A 23395-nucleotide genomic window follows, 5' to 3' on the forward strand; every position below is an offset into this window, starting at 1 on the left:
ATAAAAACATTAAGCGCCATCTTCTAACACACTCTTACTCGTGTTGCATATTAATTTGCCATGTTTGTAGGTAAGTGCCGGGTTCCTACTTAGTTTACAATACTTGCTACAAGATAGCGCTTAACGCAAATCAACTGTGCTGATAAAAATTTTATAATAAAAATATAAATATATATAATAGAACTTACATAGTATGTATATATAGTACGCTTCACAAATTTAATAATACTAATACCGTATTTGTATTAGCGCCATCTACCGTATTACTAGTAAACTAGTTGAAGTATACAGTTGTGGTGAAATGAACTAAAGGTGGCGACATAATTTTTTGGTATAAAACTAATAGTAAGTATTTAATTAAATTTTTTTTACATTGTAGCTTGTATTCTAGGTCTTGATGCGTAGTGATTGAAGGCAAGTATTTTTAACTTTTTATATATATTAGAATAGATAATGGGTGTGTTTTCTATTATGTTAAAACTAACCACATGCCGATTGAAGTTACCCTTCGAAATGCAATAAAACTATAAAAATTATGTTTTATTTGAACTAGTTTTATAATATTAATGATTCTGATGCAACCTTTTGCATATATATCAGTATTATATTTTGACTCCTTATCCTTAATTTAGACGAAGGAACTCTGTCATATCCAAAACTCATTATATATGCGCCAAAATACCCTACCGCCTTCGGATTTTTTGAAGTCGTTTTAAAAACTGGACAGTCGCGCAGTCAATATAATATTGAGATCTCTGCGCAAGAGGTAGTAATAGCTCTACCTTGTACATTAAAAAAACGTATCTTCACGGTATAACCCATTATAGTATAGACACCGTGACAGATCATTAATAAACAACTAAAGAGCACTCTGTCTCATTTCGTAACATAGTGAACTTGCTGTGACAGAATGAAATGGAAGAGACAATTTAATTAAAATAGCGAAAAATGTAATCGATATTTTATATGAGGGGTTAACTTCAGTGTTTCTATTAAATTATAAATTGTGGACAGTATAAATGTCATTACAATTAAATTTCTGTATATATCGGATAAATAAAATACTTAGTTTACATTCATGTATTTCTTTAATTTTCACATTTCATATCGCACGTTCAACAATATTTCTAGCGTACATTAAAAAACAATTTAGATAAAACTTATAATAATTTATAACAATCTAGTACGTATCTAAAAATGTATTGAAAACTCGTATATTAATGGAAAATGTTATATCATATTTTCAATTCACAATTCTTTATGAAGAATTTAGATAATATCAAGATAATTTCTGTTTGTGCCTCAAAATGAATGTTCTTTAAACTTAGTCGAAATTTACGTGAATTATACAGAAAACGAATACTATGTATTAAAATTACCTTCGCGTAAATTTCCTTAAGACGAATTCTGCAGAGCCGTACTCAAAGTCGTTAATTTATTTCTAATGCTAGGTAAGTAATTATATATCTAGAGAACCTAACTAGAACTAGAACTATAGTAGACGACTGATTAAAGAAAGCTTATAAAGGAATAATTAGAGGGCATGGGTAGGCCATGCCCACCCTAGCATGGTGTTCACTCCAGGATATCAGGTTACTAAAATTTATTAATGCAATTACTTCAATTAAACTAAATTAGTATCATTAAATTTGAAAAGTCTCTTGATTTCTCGATAACTTGACTTTGAGTACGGCGGCTATACTAAAATCACATACATTTCCGTTTTGGATGTTATCTATATATTTAATTTGAATTGAAATAAAAAAAAACATGTTATAACTGGTTTTATGTTAGTACGTATATTAAAAAATTGTGATGTTGGTTTGAAGTTATATGTAAGCAAAAATCCTAGAAAAATCATAGTGTAAGACACAAATTTTGTACTCATGTGACAATAGATAATAGTACTAAATAAATCTAAGTTACAGCTACATTGAACAATAGTTTGGTTTTAGTATGAAAATAAGAAATAATTGGAGTTTAAAACTGGAGTAAAGAAAAAACACTTAACTATGTACATAAATAAATTTTAATTTTTACTCTACAATCACAGCAAATGCCTGAGAGTCATAAACTTAAATGCTATTAAAAAACTCTTGAAATTCATTTTATTCTCTAGGTTTCGTTCAGGCGGAGGCGAGATCGAAGATTAACAAAAAAATGTAATCTGCAATTAAATTTGTACAAATATTCTTCAAACTTATTATTATTTTAATAATATTCTGTGGTGGCAATATATTGAGGTGGCCATAGGTAAAAACCGGCAAATACATTGGCCAGAGGTGAAGATGCGCAAAAATTGTTATTTTTAGTAGTAAAGGTATACATGCGCAAACTTCCCATACATCATTTTTTTCCAATTTACGTACAGATAATGATTTAATATTACTATGTTTATTCACAGAAATTAGCTCTCGCCTCTACCTAAAACGAAAACCATAAACGGAGCACAATTTGTTCACTACGACATAATCTTTGGCCTACAGATCTTTTCATTTGTCATTTTATTATTGCACATTCGCGCCATTTCTTATTATCTATTTAAAATTAAAACCTAAACTAACACTGAGAGACATGTCTTAAATATAAAAAATAAGAATCGAAAAATTTAAGTACATTCAACAACATTCACGATATGGCAACACAAATTACGAAAATTCTTAATTTCAATAAAATATATAAATAATTTTGAATTAGGTTCTATAAATAAAAATGGAATGTCTTTATTTAAAACGAGTATATACACCTTTATGTGCCGTAGTCCATTACTTTATCTTAACATTACATTAACAACGGTAATTATTGAAACCTTAAAAATTCTTTATCAAAAATTCGTAGCTCTGAAAAATCGCTATGACAAAAGTGTGTACATCATCAGAAAAATACACTTAACCACTTAAAAAAATAATATGGACTTCAACAATTGGTTTTACAACCTTTAATTGACGGACCTAACATTTAACAATCTCTGTTCGAAATACAACCATTGAAACTGTACCAAACCTTACATTGAGCTTATATGAGCCTTTCAAACATGCTTCATACTTAATTATCACCTCCTCTTTATCCTAATACTTTAGTCTATCATTATTCCATTAAAAACAACAAAGCTCTCGAACAATTCTCATTTCATAACCAAACCCATCTTTACTCATCTTTATCCAGAATTTAAATGAATTTCTTGTTCAAGAATTGTACAAGAGCGTACATAACATCAAAACAATCTCTTCTTCCTCTGAGCATGAGTTTCTTAACCGAAATATTAATTTCACTTCGACTTAACTAAGAGTTTGAGTAATTCATATCATGAACATCTAATTCAGACTTCACTTTAATAAAATTTGGATTATCAGTCCTGAAGTCTGGACCCTTGTGGCCGAATTGGTAGACGAGGCGTGCAGTGGGCACGGAAACCAGAACCGATTGCCGATAGTGGTATCTCATTGCCCTACTGAACTTCTCGAAGGTCATGTTCTCGTTCTGTTTCATCTGTCCCCAAAGTTTTGCGACTTCGTCTGGTTTCACGAACCTGCAAAGAAGAAAATACAACGTTAGGTAATTCCCCTGCAAAGACTTACATTATATTCTTCCGTTTATTTTCTTATCAATAATTACTGTGATTCTAACTAGACAGCAATTATAATAATCAAAGTTGGTATAATTTTGCTTTCAGATACTTTTTTAATTCAAGGTTTTTAACTTGGCAAGGTCAAAATGATGAGACGCACGCGACAATTGATTGGTTATCAGAAATTAGAATACAATAAGACATAATGCTTTCAACATTGAAAAATGAAGGAAGCGCGTTGCACAATAACTCTATTAAAAGACACTATGAGAAATCGAATAGTATTTCTGTATCACGATCTTTATTTCGATATAATTATTAAACTAGTCACATAAAATGGATTTTCCGTACGTCGATTATTTAAATTAAATTATTACTTATCCCTTGGATTCAGAACGCACATAAAATCAATATTATCGAAGCTAGCTTTAAAATAGCAATAAGTAACCTATTTACAAAGATAAAATCATAAGCTAGTCAAGTTCGACTAGCATCTAATACGGCCTTGCATATAATTTGCAGCTCATTAAATGGATTCTCAGTCTGCATAAGGTATCTGATATATAATGGGTGTAGGTATAGAAACGAGTAATGATGCAAAATGTCCAGCTAATTGTGATCGGAGTCAAGGCCAACTTGTTGCAGTCATTATCAGCTTTGCTGGCAACGTGACGAAGCGCGAACGTGCAACTCAACATATAGATGCTACATTACCTAAGACAACTTTAATTGTTTAACAACATATACTACATAGTATTGTTATACTCGATAATAACACTGTTTTAGTTTAAAATGCAAAGGCAAATGTATGCATGTTCTAATAATATGTAACATTAAACCAAATATTGTTAGTTCCCTTTAGACTTACGACTTTTGCGCCGTAGCGTTCAAATAATTAAAGATTTAAATTAAGGCGTGGTAGACAGTACCGGTGACCCCAGAGCTGGTTCTTTAGATATGTTATGTATGTCAGGTAAACTGCCAGAGGTACCAAACTTATGAATGTATTTTTATTTATCCTTAGGTTAATATTATATTAAATATCGTAAAAAATATAGTAATAAAGGCTTAATATCATATTGACCTATTATTGTATATTTATTTTGTGCAAATAGGTTATTGTTATACGAGAAACATTGTTTATCCACACTTCAACGCAAGCATGAACATCAGTTTAATTTACGCGCCAGTAAAGTGTTGACCTTGTCTCGGAGCAAATAAAAATCTCAGACAAGGATGAATTCAACTCAAATAAATAAGACAACGATAAAGAATTTAATAATAACAATAAAATTATAGAATGGATTTAAAAGGATGTATTTAATGTAACAGGTTTAACCAAAACAAATATAAACCTTACAAGGGCAAACATGAAAATCAATAAATTGTATAGCTAAACTTGATAACATTGATAAACTCGTATCAAAAATGTCAAAGCTAGAAGCACTAAATACAATTGAGGTTGTTGATAAGAAAATAACGATCTAACATTGAAAAGGTGTGTCTAAGGTGTATAGTGGTAGGTTTATTGATCATAAAATTTGTTGCTCATCGCATCTTTTGACATTGGATTTTCTTGTTTACTTCATGATTACATTAATGAGGTTAGAAACTGTTGCCTGTAGGTACGTGTTTTTATGGAAATACTAAAATTTTTCTTTACGTAAATTTAAAAACATTACGTCATTTTAAATGACTATGGCCATTGAAATCATAAAGTAATGTTATCTGTTGCTTTTTCCTAAATCATTTTAACACGACAGTATATTATTTGAGTTTTAATTTTCAATCGCTTCCGAGCCACGTAATTAAGTCGAATTATATTATAATAAAGGTATTTTAATTAGTTCTGTGTTGTATGAGACTCTATAGTCTATTGTTAGTCGTCATGGACATATACAGATTATCATTACTGTCATCGCTATTGACACTTTAGCTTATTTACTATTCAATGAGTGTATTTAATCTAGATTTCTTGGTAAGCCAGTGTTAGTGTCGATGAGTAATTTTAAAAAATATTTTTGGTTCTGGGCCCGTACTAGTTTAATTGTAATATTAAGGTCTCGTTTAGGGGCCTCATAGCCTAGCGGTCTTATTAAGTGGAAGCTAGGTGAGGGGTACCGGGTTCGATTCCCGGTTCGAGGGCAAGTTTTGATTTAATTTAAATTTGTTCTCGGCCTTTGGGAGGGTTGTGGGGTACCGGGCGAGTGCCTTAACCGTACACGGAGGGCACGGTCGAATTTCTAAAGACAAGCAGGAATTATAAAAAATCCTATACTTGACGCTGGCTAATGTACAAATCGTGCCAGAGCCATAAAAGAAAAAAAATTACATGAAAGTAAATTGTCACAACAAATACGATTAATAAACTAATACCTCTCAAGAATCCATACAACCAAATCTTTGTGGCGTTTGATACTAAAGTATAAAGGAGAAAGATATGTAAAGAGTTGGAATCTTTTTAACCCAAATCTTGGTTTAACGGTTTGGATATCTGCCACATGGACAGTGTACAGCAGGATGCCGGTCACGTTTCGTTCCTTGGCCCAGCTGATGGTACGATACATTGCAAGGCCGGACCTCGACCTCGCACGAGCGCGGCCAGCATCCAAATTTGTATGAGTCACAATTATGTGACAGTCCTTACTATCTTAATATAATAATAAAAGTGTCGAGCGACTATTCGTCCACCGATAAAAAGACTATCCAACATAATATAGTTACAAATATTTGCGAGGATCTTGATTGCCATACATTTCTTTCATAAATTTACAGTTGAACCTTAAACCTAAACAAGGGGGATGGTTTATGGAGTCAATTACGATGCCATTAGCAACTACCTGTTTATTAAAGAACCTAAATAAACGCACTAGTATTCTGACAATAAATGTTTAGCATAGAAATATATTACCATAAATAGTTGCATGCAAATAACGTCTTTGAGTTTAATTTATGCTTGAACTTGAAAACGTAATAAAATCTTTATAAGCAAATAATTTTCTTTTATGAAATCTCGATATTTAACCTTCGCTTAAGTTATTCTTCGTATTGCATTATTTATTTGATACTCAGAAGTAGCGGAGTACCTTTAGTGAACGAAGAGGCGCAAGTTTCGTAAAACTACTGCACGTGAGTATACTCCGTCATGGATCACTGGGCTAGTGGTTCACATATGTTCTATGGACTGTGGTAGAACCAAAAAATTTATATTCTATTGCCAATTAAAAGAAAATAATCGTATTTTACAAGTCCCAATGAAGATTAGCTACCATGGCCGAATCAGCCTGGACAACATTATTAAAACACAGTCTTAAGAATATTCACAGATTATACAACTTTGCCCTAAGTTTTAATAAATACATGGAAAATACTTTAGGCCTTATGCACCTCTATCGGGGACTATCACAATACAGAGCACAATCTCACCTCGGCCAAGCGTGGGTGACCTTATGATATCGTTCTTTATCGTAAAAACAAATGATTGGGTTTTTAGGGTTTTACTGGGTTTTTAAGACCGCCTTTCTCTTTTAAACGCGGTGTACTGTATAATACTAAGTAGTATACGGTTTGCTTTGTTGCCCTATGAATCGGTAATGTACCACCTTATTGCTCACACGTATGAATACACTCGCTCATTTGTATTCCCGTCCTGTGCTTACGTGACAACATTGGTATAAACATGTTTTGCAATTTTTAGGGTTTCTTTCGCATACGATTTCTCAAAGCGATTCTCTCGGATTTTTTTAAAACTATAATGGTTCGTCGTTAATAAAACAGGTCCAGGGGGGGTGAGAAAATAGAACGATAGACGAAACCATGGCGCCGTTCGAACGATTGTTATTGGTCAACAGCTACTACTACAACTACTCCAATAAGCATACGACACGACTTGTTGAACGCAACGTTTTATCTTGCATGTTTTATTTTACATTCTCACCCTCTAGGCCGTCTAAACCCTATCGGACCAAGGCTTCTTGCAAATATATTTTTGAAGAACGCTTAAAGCTTTTGGAAATACTATTAATTCGCAGCCCGTCCCTCCATCTAACTAGCGAGTACCTGAGAATTGTAATCAAGTAAAATTTAGCCCACGATTTTGCTAAGAGTCTCAAAATGATCACGAAATAACATGCAGGTATACTGGTTTAGTTTATGTTTTTCTTAAGAAATCTGTCAAGTAAAAACTGTGTTCAAATCTTTCCGATCCATTTCGCGGTCAAGGGATCGTAACTGTTGATGCGTAATGAAAATACAAATTATTTACTTCTTTAAATGACATTACTACAGTTGACAATTCTGGCTTTGAAGGTTAACGACACAAATTTATTTCGCAAAATTCTTAGTCACCTTTACGTCAATGAGATATATTTGAGGTTATATGCAAAGGGTTTTATTTCGGCATTGTATTTGTTTTGTCGTCCTACACTTCTCCCTAAATGGACAAGTTTCTTGCTTCATAATTGAATATTACGTAATGTACATCCTTTTTTAGAATGTTTCGATGGATTACAAAATCATAGTGTAAAAATAAAGGACCCAAGCCCAATAAGGGTTAGCTTCCAACCTCTTATCAATTATTGTTTTGTTTTTTTTAATTAACTGCAGTATTTTAGTTCGCATGGGCCATTGAATGACTGTCGGTATAAATAGGTGAATTTATATAATTATTATTTAATAATTTAACATGATTTATCAAATTACTTATAAGAGCAAAATATTCATAAATAATTCTTGGTTTCCTGTCAACTTCCCTCACCATTCTTCATATAAAGTTTATTGGAATAAAATTGGATTTGACTAACGAATCTGTAATGCTTTATTTTACTAATTTAGCAATCGCTAATTCGTTTAAATTAAACCGTTTCGTAATATTCGCTAGTCGGGTCCTATCAGCCGGTTCTGACCGCATAATGTCAAAGACAAACGTTATCTTTCATCTTGTGTAAGAATTTATTATCCATGATACGTTACTCTCTTGGTCTTGGCTAAGTAATTATTTCTTTTGCTGAATTCATCTACCATTAGGTCGTTACATTTATATACGAAATATTTCTTTTTGCCTTTTATAATTACCAAAATTGATTTCCCGACAATTTAAAACACAAACCATTACAGGTCTGCGCAGTCCTTAAAAAGTACGAATTTAGCAATTGTATGTAAATTTGCTTTTTCACAACATTAAAAGTGATATAAACGTCGTTAAATTATAATTTATAATCATAATTATAGGCTAATAAACAATATTTTCAAGAACAATATATTATCATAATGAGTATAAGTTACCTAAATCTTTAATTTAAAATGTCTTTAATTTTGACTTGTCCTCGAAATTAATATGGTTTTATTATTTAAACCAAGTGCTTTGCGAAGTCAGAAACAGGTCTTGCATACCAACTTATTAACATATATGAGTAACATACCTGCGGGGGAGCACCGGTTATTTTAAATATGCAAATTGTGCGCTTAATGTTGCTATCGTTCATAGTGAATCCCCGTATTCTAGTATAAATGGTACTATGATAAGTTCGCACTCAGTGTCACCAAATTAATTATCGAAAAGTTAATATCTCTAAGAAACTGATTTATGATATTTATGCTTGATGATAGGGGCCGATTGTTTTTATAGAGAACTTATTTGTATTTATTTTAATTAATTTTGGTTACCGTTAAGTTTAGGAACAGTTTGTGTTAGTTGTTTCAGCGTCGAATTTCATCCGTGAAGTCGTTAGTTCGATCCCCCGCTGTGCACCAATGGACTTTTTGTCTATGTGCGCATTTATCTCGCTCGTACGGTAAAAAATATCGTGAGGAAACCGGCATGCCTTAGACAGATAGAGTCAACAGCGTGTTGTCAGTCACCGACTTGACTAAGAAAATTAAATGATCAAGAAACAAATACAGAAATATGAGACCCAGACCTGAAAGGTTATAGCGCCACTGGTATTTATTAAGAGTTAAAGACAGTACTTAAGTCCGGCGAAACGAACTTTAGTTAGGATCGATCTTTTTGTTGTACGGTTTTAATAATTCGCTGTTTTCTTATAAATTTCCGCTTCTCTAAATCGTGGACATTAATTTAAAATGACATTGGATTTCATTCATAATCTTTATCAGCTACGTATCTACTTGTTATTGATAAGTAATTTTATCCATTTGGATTGATAATGTTTAATATATCATGAATTGAATTCATGTAGTAAAATGTCTCTTGTTTTTCTAATATTTCGTGCATGTTAATTAAATTAACTAAATAAGCTGTATCGCTAGGAATAATAATGTAATTAATAATAAAGATTATTTTCTAAGGGATTTTACGTAGAAAGGGATCTTTTGTAGAAATATATATAGAAATAAAGTCGAGTCAAGTTTTTACGATAATTCGACCATAATTATTCATTCAATTATCTAGTTTCTCTACTAGACTGATTAGTAGATTTAATATCTAGTTATACTGAATTGAATTTATAATTATTGAATATGTGTTACATTGCCCTAAACAGATATCACAGAGTTTGTAGGTACATATATGTCATAATAATTATATTTATTAAATTAATCATTGGCTAGAAAATCTAGACTAAACAATTTATGCTCTTAACGTGGCGTGCCGTGTCAAACATAGAGAATAATCTGATTGTGTCAAATAATCGAATGTCAATATCTGATCGATTGCGCGCGAATAAATCACGCTACGTTTTTCTCACGTTTTCCTCATACCGTCCCGCTCGCACAGTATGACTGGTAACTAAAACGATTCGCGTAATTGCAACGCTATTTTTATTCTAAAGGTCGCGACTCGCTATACGATAAAGCGATAGGTCAGCTGCTAAGGTAATTAAGAGATGTGTGAATAGTATATGGAGACGTGGCGTTCAAGCGCTAAAAGCGATTTAGGAATACATTTGGCTTATCTGATATTTTTCAGAGCCAAGTTCAATGCTAAATTGCACCTTAAAGACTCATAAATTTACGCCGCACACCGGTTTTTATTGTCTGTATAATTTTTTCATAAAATATAATTTTCATTATCTCAACTTCACAATGCGCCCGCGTCGCTTCTTGCGCGGCGCGTGTGTCGGACTTGTTATTTCTGGTCATTGTTAGTTCAGTAAATTAACACTTTACATTTAAACAAGGTAATACAAATATTAATATAATACCTTAATATTTTTAATTAAACATTTTTGGTACATATTTTCCACTTTTATTAAATTACTACACATCTCTTATAAATGTTATAAAAACGTATTAAACTATTTTATATACGCTGTGGGAACAAATTTCGTATAAGAATTATTTTCGTGTAATGTCTATGGTCTACGTGAGTACTTATATGAAAACGTTTAATTACCAATTTAACCACGATATATTCGTGGTACATGACGAGGGTTTTTCGACAGATTAAAAGCATTCGAAACGTCATTAAATGTAATAAATACAGCTTTAAATATGTTATATTTTAATAGAAAATATGAATTATATTACATTTTGGACAGTTATTATACTAATTTGAAAACCAAATGCGTCAATGTTGTCATTTAAAAAAATAATATAATTGTTAGTCATTCCATTTGGTCCGATTTCTACACACATCGCGCGTCATTGCCTCGTTTATATGCGAATGTGTGTGGGAAATTGTACATGTGTGCGAATCGACCAAGGGAAATCCCGCGTTGCAAATTGTTTTATCACTATATTCACAGTTCTTTGAAGCGGTATGATCTGAATAGTTTTGCCACTTATTCGATGTTATCTCAAAACATAAGCGTATTCTAATTCTGAGTTAACTCAAGTATAATCATATTGAGTATTTAGAAATATGATGTTTATAAATCGCTAGAGTCAGAATGTGACATGTTTGATACATTATTTTTTAAGTAAATATATTGCGGTTTATCAGAGTCGTTCATTGAGATATTACTTACGCCAAATTTACGAGAGTAAAAACTCGATTTGTCAATGTTACTATCTTTTTGGCTGTTTCATATTTATGACAAATGCAACTTAAAGCTGACTTGGGCTCATTTATCGTTAAAATGATCGTGTTTTGTTTGTTGCTTCATTTACTTCCTTTTACTCCCAGAGCTATTGATCTCCTAATGGACGACATGCAGCCATCATAAACTATTAGAGGACTGTAAAGAAATATTTATAACCGGAAAAAATATATTTTTATGTATGTTGAAATCGTTTTGCATGTAGCATAAAAATATTCAAATTATCTTATTAAATATTTTTATGACGGTTCGCAGATTACTAAATCGTGGGATGATTGATAGTTTGTATCATAGATTATAAACTGATATGACACACCAGATGTAGCAATTAATTTAACATACAGATGATACAAAAAAACGATAATTCGTAGGAATTCCTGTTTCGCTATACTAATTTGGAGAGGTGGATGTCAATTAAAGCAATGATGAATAAAATGAATAAAAAATGTTTATGTGATGGATTTCGGTTATAATATATTTTGCGTCAGGTTTTATATTTTTATAATAGCCTGGAAAAGATAACTTGAGGCAATAAGTATTACGTCACGCAATTTTTGGAGATTATTGACTCCCCCCCCCCCATGTAACGCGCCGTAACGTTTTTCTGTACCCAAGTATAGTAACTTTTAGGTATAAGAAGTGACAATTTATACCTAAACGTTACCATTATGTGGTTTAAAGTACTGGAAAGTCGAACATAATATTAACCATAACGCGATATTCAATCCCCGCCCCGCATAGTAACGTTTTATTAAAGGACACCCCTAAATTCGTTACGTAATTCTTGAACGCTTCCTAAGACGTTACCCTATCATTTAAGTGTTATCATTTTACTGATTTTGTAATGCAATGAAGAAATAATGAATGAATATATTTAAGAACATGTCTAAAGTCTTTTTTATTATTAAAGGTCCAGACCGCGAAAGAATAACAGGTCCCCCTGTCCTTTGCGTTATGAGTATCACGAAAACCCAAGGTTCATGCCAAAACCGGCTTTATAATGCCAGCTCTACATTTTAAAATCTTATTCGGTCTACGTCACCTACACGTGTCATGTTTTTTGTAGAATTAAATAATCGTAGATAATTATTTTTTGTTTATGCTTTTTGTCACATGTATTCGATCTGTGATTGTTTAGTTTATTTGCTATTATTATTGTTATTTACGTGCGTTTATTGAAACAAAAATCATCAAGTTCTTAGGCATAAGAACAGTATGTATAATATTACATTTTTAATTTATGTAGCACACTGCACAACAGTAAGAATCTTCGCTCACCGTTACTAAAGTTTGCAACACTTTCTAAAATTGACTTTTAACATTTCCATTGTCAATTGATTCGACTCTTTAATCGATAATATTTCTAATTATCTAGAAAATTTATAAAAGTACAATAAATTTATAAGAAACACAATTATTTCATGTTATACCTTCTAACTAAATTAAAATTAATTTACGTTCATTCCAGCTTACAAAAGATTACTAAATAATATTATGTATAAAAAATACCATGAAATTACATGCTACGCAATTACCACCTTTTATGTAACGCCTTTGACCTATCATTGAAAATTCACTTCAACCATACAATACTGGAAGTGGCGATACCACTGAAGTGTAGTATGAAAGCTTTATGATCAACTAGCGACCCGCCCCGGCTTCACACGGGTGCAATGCTATTACTAAATACACTACAGAAAAACTGTGCGGCCGGCCGGTACCGCCGCAAACGCTACGTCCCGCAATTTTTAAATCTGTAATATCTTCGAAAATATTCACTTAAATCATACGGTGTAAAGGGCCATATAGATCTATATTAAATGAACAATGTATTCAAGATATTTAATTGGTTAAGGATTAATGCTGTATTGGTTAAAATCGCTTCGAAAATTAGCCATTATTTGTCGTAAAAAGTAAATGACAAAAAAAAGTTATTGTGGGTTATCCATAAGAGATAGACATATACCATCACGGACTTTTCTGTAGACCTTTTCAATGTGTACAATACTTAGGACATTATTTTGATAAAACTCGTAGGGTTCAGCCTGCTTTTGCAATGTAAACGGAAAAGATGTAATTATTTACGACTTCACATTAGAAACCTCAAAAATAACAGTACTTCTCCACTATTTAATGGATGTTATTATACATATAAACCTTCCTCTTGAATCACTTTATCTATTAAAAAAAACCGCATCAAAATCCGTTGTGTAGTTTCAAAGATTTAAGCATACAAAGGGAAATAGGGACAGAGAAAGCGACTTTGTTTTATACTATGTAGTGATTATATTGAAAAAGCGTATAAGCGGCGCTAATGTTTAACATACAATGCTTCTATATCACTCTCCACTTGTTGTTAAGGCCGATTTACATTATCTTAGTGTTTAGGAGAGTGCTTTAGGATAGTACTTTAGTTGAAACATGTAAACGCTACTTGCTTTAGTAAACGCTACGCTAAAGAACTTGCCTTTCAAGTTGTACTAAAGCACTCTCCTAAACACTAAGATAACGTAAATCGGCCCTTAAGCAGAAGTGAAAAGCTGATTAAACTTTCGTTGCTTAGTATGCATAAGACTTGACATTTCACCGTGACCTTTTTATCAAATGACATGAGAACGAGGTGACATGTTGACAAATTGTATAATAGTATTGAGAAAATGAATGACTGTAAAAGTTACTGAAATTAATAGAAAATTCACATACAACCTGATTAAATTGCTTCTCTTTAGAGACCTATAAAACATGGAAATAATATAAATAAAACCGAACTATGATTACAAAGTAAATAAATACTAAGCAAAGTTAGACAGTATTCTTTCAATAGTAATGTTGCCAGTCTAAAGCAAGCAATAATTTGACTATCAAAATATAATTTAACTCTACACAATAAATCGAAATACGAATGGTATACTACAAGTATTACAAACGTATAGTTTCTTAAAATGTTCTCGTATAAAAACAAAGAAAACGGCAAGGCGATTCAAGCCAGCCTCTACCCGGAAGGGGGTTCTACTAATCAATATAATAGAGCCACTATGAGAAAAAAATTTGCTACACATACATACAAAAATGTATATTTACGCATCCATTAACTTCGAATGATTAAAGACTGTATATCTATGGGGTATGGCACAAAATTGAATGACACGAGCGGCACAAGGCTGCCCTAGTTATAAATAGATTTTCACGAAAAAGAAATGTTACAGGGACTTTGGTGCAAGCTCCTTTATAGAGTAGGTTTATCTAGAGACAAATATTATTTAATTATATATTTTAATAACTGACGATTAATACAGTAATTCTACGTATTCTATGAATGTAATCTTAAGAAAGTAATTATTGAAGTGAAACTTCTTTATCGGGGTTGGAAAAAAATTTAGTGTAACATTTTTTCGTTACGCGTCACATTTTTCCGTTACGCGCCATGTTGCTTTTTGAAGTCAAACTTCTTAATCGGCGTTGGAATGAAAGTTCTTTATCGACGTATGGGAGAAATTTTGTAGCAAATCGTCACGCTTTTCAATGATAGTAATAATTCTGTTACAATTAATGAAATTCTATAATAATCTTCGTAGTAATAAAGTAAAATGAAATATTTGTATTCATGTCTATGATAATAAAAGCCTTTTGTTAAACTTTATCTAATTTAACGAATTTCTGTAAAGTTGCATATAGTAGATCATTTTTCGAAAAATAAGATCATAAAGAAGTTTCACTTCTTACGTGTATACACCTAGTACACGCACAATTTAAAAAAAAAAATACTTAACGTAACTTCAAAAAAGCCGAAAATGGTGCGTTAAAATGCGACATTACCATGCAAAAATTAGCCTAATGTAGTATTTAATAAACTAATCAACAATTATTAAACATGTTAATTTGGTGTGCTTAATATGAACTGTTAAATAATATTTAATTTTTAAATATTGGACGTCAAAATAATTATTAATAATGTGGTTTTATAACTATAAATTCCTTTATAGTTTACGTCATGGATAATCAGACTAATTGGCATTATTCGGTCGCGTAAACAAGGACAAAATTATTAATAATATAATATTACGCTTCAACAGGAAGAATTATTATTAAAGATTTCTAGGTTCTATTGTGTGTTTGCTACTTAGGTCCACAAAAGCGTAGCTTATATAATAATCTAACCCCAATTCATAAAAAAACCATGGCACTCTTACAAAATTCATCTTTTCTGTCAAATTGTTGTTTACCCTGTCATGAAAAGAGACAGATGAGTAGCAGAAAACTCCAAACGTACTGATTACTGACTGATTTATTTTATCAAATACTTTGGTATTTTAAACGATGTGGATACGTTTTATTTATGGTGTTTTTTATCTAAGAAATAATAATAGGAAAATAATTTAATTTTTTTATCATTTATTTTTATCAATACATAAAAATTGATAGGTTGATAATTGATATCAATATTAGGTTATATTAGTTAAATCTATGATAATTTTGGTTTGCTTATATCCAATAGTCATTATTAAATAGATCTAAGTAAAATATGTGTACACACCAAAACCCACACGTTTGAAATGCAGTTTTTTTTAAATAATTATTCATTAAATTTGTTTATACAAACTTAATGAAACTTAATGACTTGCAGCATTAGGAATATTAACCCACGTGTTCCACCATTTTGACGACTTACATTTGAAAACGAATGTTTAAAAGGTCTCTGTGAACAAATTAGTCTTTATCTAATTTCTCTGGACCACACTCTCACAGACGCAATTAAGGCTCGCGTACACGAGCTGTCGGGGTGCCTCACCCCCTACCGCCCCCTGGGGGAGAAAAATGCGAAAGAAAAACGCGAAAAGCGGAAGCGGCGACACGTGACTGGATGCTGCCCCGGGGTTTCCATGGCAACGGCTCCCTAATTTTATTTTTATCCACACTTTTGTTATATTGAAGTGGATCTTAGCAAAATTAATAAAATTAATCTTAACTGAAACTTATATAATGTAATTTATATAAGTTTCAGTTAAGAATACAGACAACTTTACTCAGTTTTTAAGTTTTAACCAAAGAAATTAAGATGGGTATAGAAAACCTAGATAGCACCAAAAAATTGAAACCTCGCAATGGCGAGCTAATGAGCTAGTTTAATAACATACTGTTCTACACTGAAAAGACACGTATACGGATGAAATAATAAATTTCATTCAAATGATACATTCTTATAACAAACAATGAATGAACGTTTCTTAAGGAAAATAAACTTTTTATTTTACACAACATTTTTCATTCATAATTTTATATAGATACGCATGTTCTTAAATTATACCATACTAATTTTTATTTAAGAAAGTATAAATTCACAACAAGATATTGTTGCCTTATATTTTTTAATATTTGGTAAGTAAATGAAGTAAATAAAGTAATTCATTAAAATTACATAAGCTGTTTATAGGTTTTTCCAGTGGTTCTTGATATTAAATCCCGTAACCAAAGTGCCATGAGGAGAATTCAATATAAATACATTCCTATTGTTCTAGTGATCAATTTGCCTTTCATGGCAGACATTTTCTTCTTCTCACATTTTCCTTTAACATATAATTGTTATTATGCAAATATAACATCTATTTCCTTATTTATTTCGCTCTATATAGAACATAAAACTAATCTATAGAAATATATCCTCTACATGAAACTTTGTAATAAAAGGTTACCGACATTAAGTAATATCTGCAAATGACCTTGTGAATGGTTTAATGTGGATTAATGAACAACATAAATAATACAAAATTGTAAATTAATAAAAATACCACGCAAATGATTAACACGTGTAAATAAGAGGTATATTTCTTAGACCCCACGTGTACAGAACCGCGCCGGAAGTGGAAATCGTCCTTGAGGCTGCGTGGCAACGAGAAAAAAAATCTATACTAACACGGGGTGGCCTAGTTGAGCGATACTAGTCCGGGAAAATCATTTCACCGCTCTATTCGTATTGTTTAATTTTTAATTTGACATTTCTTTTGTTAATGGTAAACACAAAAGCTAATCGGATCGGAGTTTAGTCTCTCTTTAACACTGACTTATATAGATACTAAGGCAGCGTATTTTAATTGTTAGTATCGTGTCATACACACAATATATGGTCAGCGACTGTAAGTATCTAATAAAACCTAAACTAACCCGTTACTAATAAATAAAGTTGTCTGGATGAAATCGCTTGTTAACGATAAGGCCGCCGTTTCCTTATAACTTATGTAACCTGTTTTTGTTTTTTATATGTATATTTTTGTATAAGATAATAAAGTGTAAACAATTAAATATAAGTTTGTTCCTACATTAATTAATTAATAATAAATAAATCGTGGTACATTCCGATTTATTAATTATATAATAAACGGAACAATCAGCCATATAGAGATAGGCATGCAAATATCATATTAATTATCATAATGTCATAATAATAAGAACTGTTAAGATATTTATAATTATTGTCAAAATGTTGGGAGAATATTTATATTACATTATTAAGGCACCTTGCCTTTCAAAATCTAATTACCTTCCTTTCATTCAATATAAAATGAAAAACAATACCATAGTTACTACATTTTATGTTATATAATTTATTAATTAAATTAATTATCCATTAAATAATATCTAATATAACGCTGTCGAGATTCGAACTTCGGTGGTTCGCCAATGGATTTCTTTATGTGCAATTAACATTTGCTCATACAGAGAGTGAAAACATCGTTAGGTAACGATACATCGTATACCAAAATCGAAGACGTTATTGTTTGATTACCTACTTACAAGCGCGGACTGTAAAGACCTATCTACATCTAAAATAAATCATACAACTGTTTCGTCATGCTGATTTTTAAATTATACCTATTTAAAGATTTAAGTTGGCGCCTGGTATATAGTACCGGTGACCCCAGAGCTGGTGCTTTTATCGCTCAATGAGGAAAAGCTGCCAGCGTTAAGGGTGCACTGCCACGGGGACATTACTTTTTAATTTTCTATTTATCAATTTTTTTATTATTATTATTACAATGTAGATTAAGAATATTGTAAATACTGTATATTTGGGTGTTGAAAATAAATGTCAATTTTAATTACCTATTACATGCGTGGTTAGGTTTAAAGAAATGTATTCCCATTAAACACATTTAATTGTCACACATTTTAGATGTAAGATTTTGTAAAATAATTAGTAGATTTAGTACTGTGTGTAATGTCGTAAGCTTAAGAACTAAATAATAAATACTTGTCAAAAATAATATAATATTAAAAACATAAAAAAGTTAAATACATCACACCACCGTCATACGTAGTTATTGCATTAGAGTTCATCTACCAAAAAACTTCGCAGGTGTATTCGAAACTCGACCTCTGCTACTATTTCCCCTAACTCAGGAGTCAAGCTGTTGTAAAGACTAACCCGAAATAGGTTATATTTTTGTGACCGAATTCGGTTGTGATTTTAGGTTATTAGTGTTATGCCGGCTATTGGTGTATTTGGTTATGTACATTTTTTTACTAAAATGCATGTTGTGAATGCAGCTTAATGTTCATTAATTTCTTGTCAAAGTACAGTTTGTTAGTGGAAGTAAGAGTAGAATAAAAAAGAGGATTTTAATTTATTTATTTTGTAGAACCTGAAGTTGTTTAAGTTTACTAGTTGAAGCGCTACCCCATACTTCTATCAAATATAATAAGTGTGATTTTACTAAGGAATTGTATATTCGAACTGTTTTTGAAAGCATCTAGCAATGCAAGAAGTGCACCAGCAAAAGAAGATAATTTTGACTTGACGTGATCCATGTGTATACTCCACGATTACTATCTAGATGTAGATAAGGTATTTTTCGTTCTTTCTGCTTTAATAGAACACCGTTTAGATTTCAGGATAAGTTCCGACAGGATATTTTTTATAGCCAAGAGCATATCGAGAAGAGGCGGGTATGGATAATAAGTATAGACAATAGAGTAAAGAAGATGCTAAATATTCTGTAATTACATGAGATAACTCACTTTTATATTATATTTGTCATTTTTATTAGACTAGATGAAGTTAATACTTAAAATGCATAAAAATCTCAGAATAATACGTTGTAAGAACCGGTTTTTGCACGTCTCGTGTGTATAGAATAAAAAACTTTAGCGTAATTTATTTCTCTATATGAATAATTTAGTACATAAATTATTTTCACAAACCCACCCATTTTGGGGCGTGTCTGATGTATTCAATATATATAAAATATTGTTATAACCTTTCTTATCATCGCTTTAATTTAGTGTTTTATCGTAAAAATAAGCGACTTGCAAGTAGAACAAAACAAAACAGCTGAAGGTTTATAAAAACTATCAATAATTATAAAATAGTTAAATATTTTTTGCGTATTCAGCAATTGCTTCTTAAATTAATATAATTTATAGTATTTTGACTTAGCCAGAAGCGTTTATAATAATCATTTATAAAAGGTGGACCTAGCTAAAGGTCAAAATGTCCCAAAAATCGTAATAATTGTTTATAAATTTTGACAAGCAATTTTAGTCTCTATTATATGAATATCTCAAATATGTATACGAGTTTAGCAAGGACAAGGTTAAGTTTATTAAAAACGTGGGTATGGGAATTTTAATCGTGCAAAAAACTACATCGCAATATCATAAGAGTTTTTATAATTTAGCTTCAAAGCATCCGCTAAATAAGCTTTACAATTATTCGTGGTTTCGGGGTATACGATTGGTATATGTTAAAATCGGTTCATTAACTGATGGCATTTTATTACAGAATAACTAATGGAACTCAAAGTTCTTTAGTAACAAGTAGGTATGTAATGTAAACAAAAGACAATTGTACCAGAAGTACACAGGATTATATTTTTTATCAAATGTTATAATATAAATATGCCAGTAAATATATGTAGGAATTTTCAATAGCACGCGCATTCTTGAATAACCTATATATTAATTATCTCGTATAACTTGTGGTTTCTCATAACTCATCATCATTTAAAGCAATTAAATATGTTTACCTATACAACAATGTTTTGTTTACTCTTTGATAAGATAATTCTAAAATAACGCTGACACTATACCCATATGAAACACTTATAATTGCATTGTTTAACTTAAATTAGCAATCCAGTATGCTAAACCACGTGCTTTGGAACACAATGGATACTTAGCTTAATAGTTAACAATAATTACCAATTGTTTTAACATAGACAAGATATTAGAAGCACATTAATGAAACAAAGAAAAATTTACGATAAAAATAACGAAAACGTTACAAAAAAGTAATCAAACGGCTTACCTGAACTTTCCTTGCGAGTAATCCTCCCACTTTATAATAGACGGGCAGTATCTCTCATCGAACAACAAATTTCTGAGGAACTCCGGGACGGAAACGCTTCTCGGTCTCTTCACGCCCTTTTTGCCGCTTCCTTTTGGCCTACCTGGTGGCCGCTTTACTAATTTCGACCGCCTCTCATCTTCATCACCTGATTTACTGCCATCACTACCATATGCACATTCAGGAGAGGCGGCGGCTGAAGAACCAAACAAATCTTCCGCATCGTCGCTAGAGTCCGCCGGTTGTAATAAACTGCTATCATTAGGCTTGTAATCTGAATACAGTTTATTTTTGTGATAATCCAAATCTAACATTGTTTGTTCCTGACTTTGATACGGGTCGGCGTATTTAAACACCGTAGATTGCCGTAAAATTTCATCATTTAGACGGCTTTGCAGCTTTTCATATACCACATCAGCTATTCTGCTCGAGCGGTTTGGATCTATGCTGGAATGCAACATTCTGCTAAGAATATCTTCCCTTCCCATACTCCTGATTTCGATACCGGGAATTCTGAGGTTATAGAACGGTACATCGTATTCACTAAAACCACTAGCAATCACGCAATCGAAGATCCAAGACACGGTGTCGTCAGCTGTCCAGTCGAAGACGCTTTTGTATCTCCAATCTTCTGGGCGGTATGAATCTCTGAGGTTGACGAGGTTGTGGTAGACGTTAGTCGCAGTATCGACCTCAGGTTCGGCGAGGACATCGTAAGTGTTGTAATAGTTCCCGTAGGTACAGGTTCCTTTTTTGAAGACTTGAAAGTCATCAAGGCGCGCGGGCGCCGGCGACGGAGGCATATAATACTCGCACATGTTTGGATCGTAGGGGCGCGCGTAATCAATCATGGCAACAACCGTCGTTGCCGGAGTTTCGCGACAGAATGGCGAGCGGGAGTGCGGATCGCGTTATTCATACAACGACTGCTCCTCAGTTTTGTTTACATGCGCTACTCGCGGCCTGCGCCGTGCGTACGCTAGGCCGCGAGATTTCCTTGTAGTAGACTTGTTTTTGTTTACGAATCGAAACTAGACAATTTCGGTGTAGTATCAATGAATAATGATTAGAACATGGCTGATATTATGTCTCGAGGTAATAGTATGAAATGGAAACAAATACGTCTGTCCTATACAACGATAATATTATGATCTAAAGTTTATCTACAATTAGCAGCATTTTTAAAAATAAATTGAAATTTTAAATCTTTTGAGTTAATAATAAGAATTGGTCATTAATGTTTTATTCAAGCTCTATTCAGTATTTATTGTATCGAAAGGTTAATTTTGTAATACATTATGGAAGATTATACAATATGTACCTACTACGGAAAGTAAAATATTATAAAGATTTCAAATTTATATCTCAAACAAAGCTGAAATAAATATGTACCTTAAATAACATTTTCTTTTTTGTATATACCAAAATTTATCATAATCTCTATTTAAATATTCAATATCGTTGACTATATATTAGGATTTTTATTGTGTATTGTTTATACGAATTTGTTGTTAAACCTGTTTTATAACGTTTATACAATGTCATAGGTGCTAAATACTAATTTCCAAATATTGCCAAATAAACACATAGAAATGTTTCATGCAAATGTAAATCACGGCTAAATTACTGAACAAATATTATTGATATACTTTAAATGGGCAACTTTTGCCCAGATATTTGATTCCAGAACCATAATTACCTATACTTGTCACTCCAGCCCTATATTACAGGTATTTAGTGAAACGAATAATCTCTCGAAATCACTGCGCTAATTAATAGGCGCCAGACTTCTAGAAAGTCATTTAATTATACAGGAACTTATTTATATTACTACTTTCTGCACTTTATAAGCTATTAAAGGCATCACACCTGAACCAACCATTTAGTGTCTTTAAATAAAATCACATGTTCTATCTTCTCTGCTAATTACTCACTACTAGCCATTCAAATTCTAGAGGAGGCCTATATCCAAAACGGTTTCATGTACCATTACTCAATGAAACAATAACTAATCTAAGATTATCTAAGTTTTAAAATGTTAATGTAATTTACTGTAAATTTCTTCTAAAATTTTACTAGGAAAACTTTGTTAATTATAAACTGGATTGGTGGGTTATCCCATCACAAGCTTTGCATAAAGGGAGATCCCAACAACTGACATTTTATGTTCAACTCGTACATACGTACAGATGTTAAATAATAATAATAATAATAAATCCTTTATTTGCCAAGATAGTGGTACAAAATAAAATAAATCTATATATTTATACCACTCGCTATCTCAATATATGATGGGTAATATATTCTTCTTCTGGACTCAATGTACGAAATACTATTATTTTACGCGATTTTATAAGAAATCGAAAGAAAATTTTGTTTTCGTAAAGTTACAGAATTTTGGCTCGTCTCTTGTAATTGTATTATTTATTAAACACGATTTAATTATACATTAACGGTGTACATTTGTATCAGAAATAATTTTTATTAACT

General features: G+C 31.7%; 1 protein-coding gene across 1 annotated transcript; it reads right to left on the reverse strand.

The window, feature by feature from the left end:
- Positions 1-1069: 1069 nt before the first annotated feature.
- Positions 1070-21812, reverse strand: LOC125049424 (ETS-related transcription factor Elf-3-like). The gene is made up of 2 exons (XM_047648703.1): positions 20867-21812; positions 1070-3529 (listed from the first exon to the last, which is right to left on the reverse strand). Exons 1-2 carry the CDS (start codon positions 21754-21756, stop codon positions 3283-3285), a joined length of 1137 nt encoding a protein of 378 aa, XP_047504659.1. The 5' UTR covers positions 21757-21812; the 3' UTR covers positions 1070-3282.
- Positions 21813-23395: the final 1583 nt, after the last annotated feature.

The sequence above is a fragment of the Pieris napi genome, chromosome 5, assembly GCF_905475465.1.
Source record: "Pieris napi chromosome 5, ilPieNapi1.2, whole genome shotgun sequence".
NCBI lineage: Eukaryota > Metazoa > Arthropoda > Insecta > Lepidoptera > Pieridae > Pieris > Pieris napi.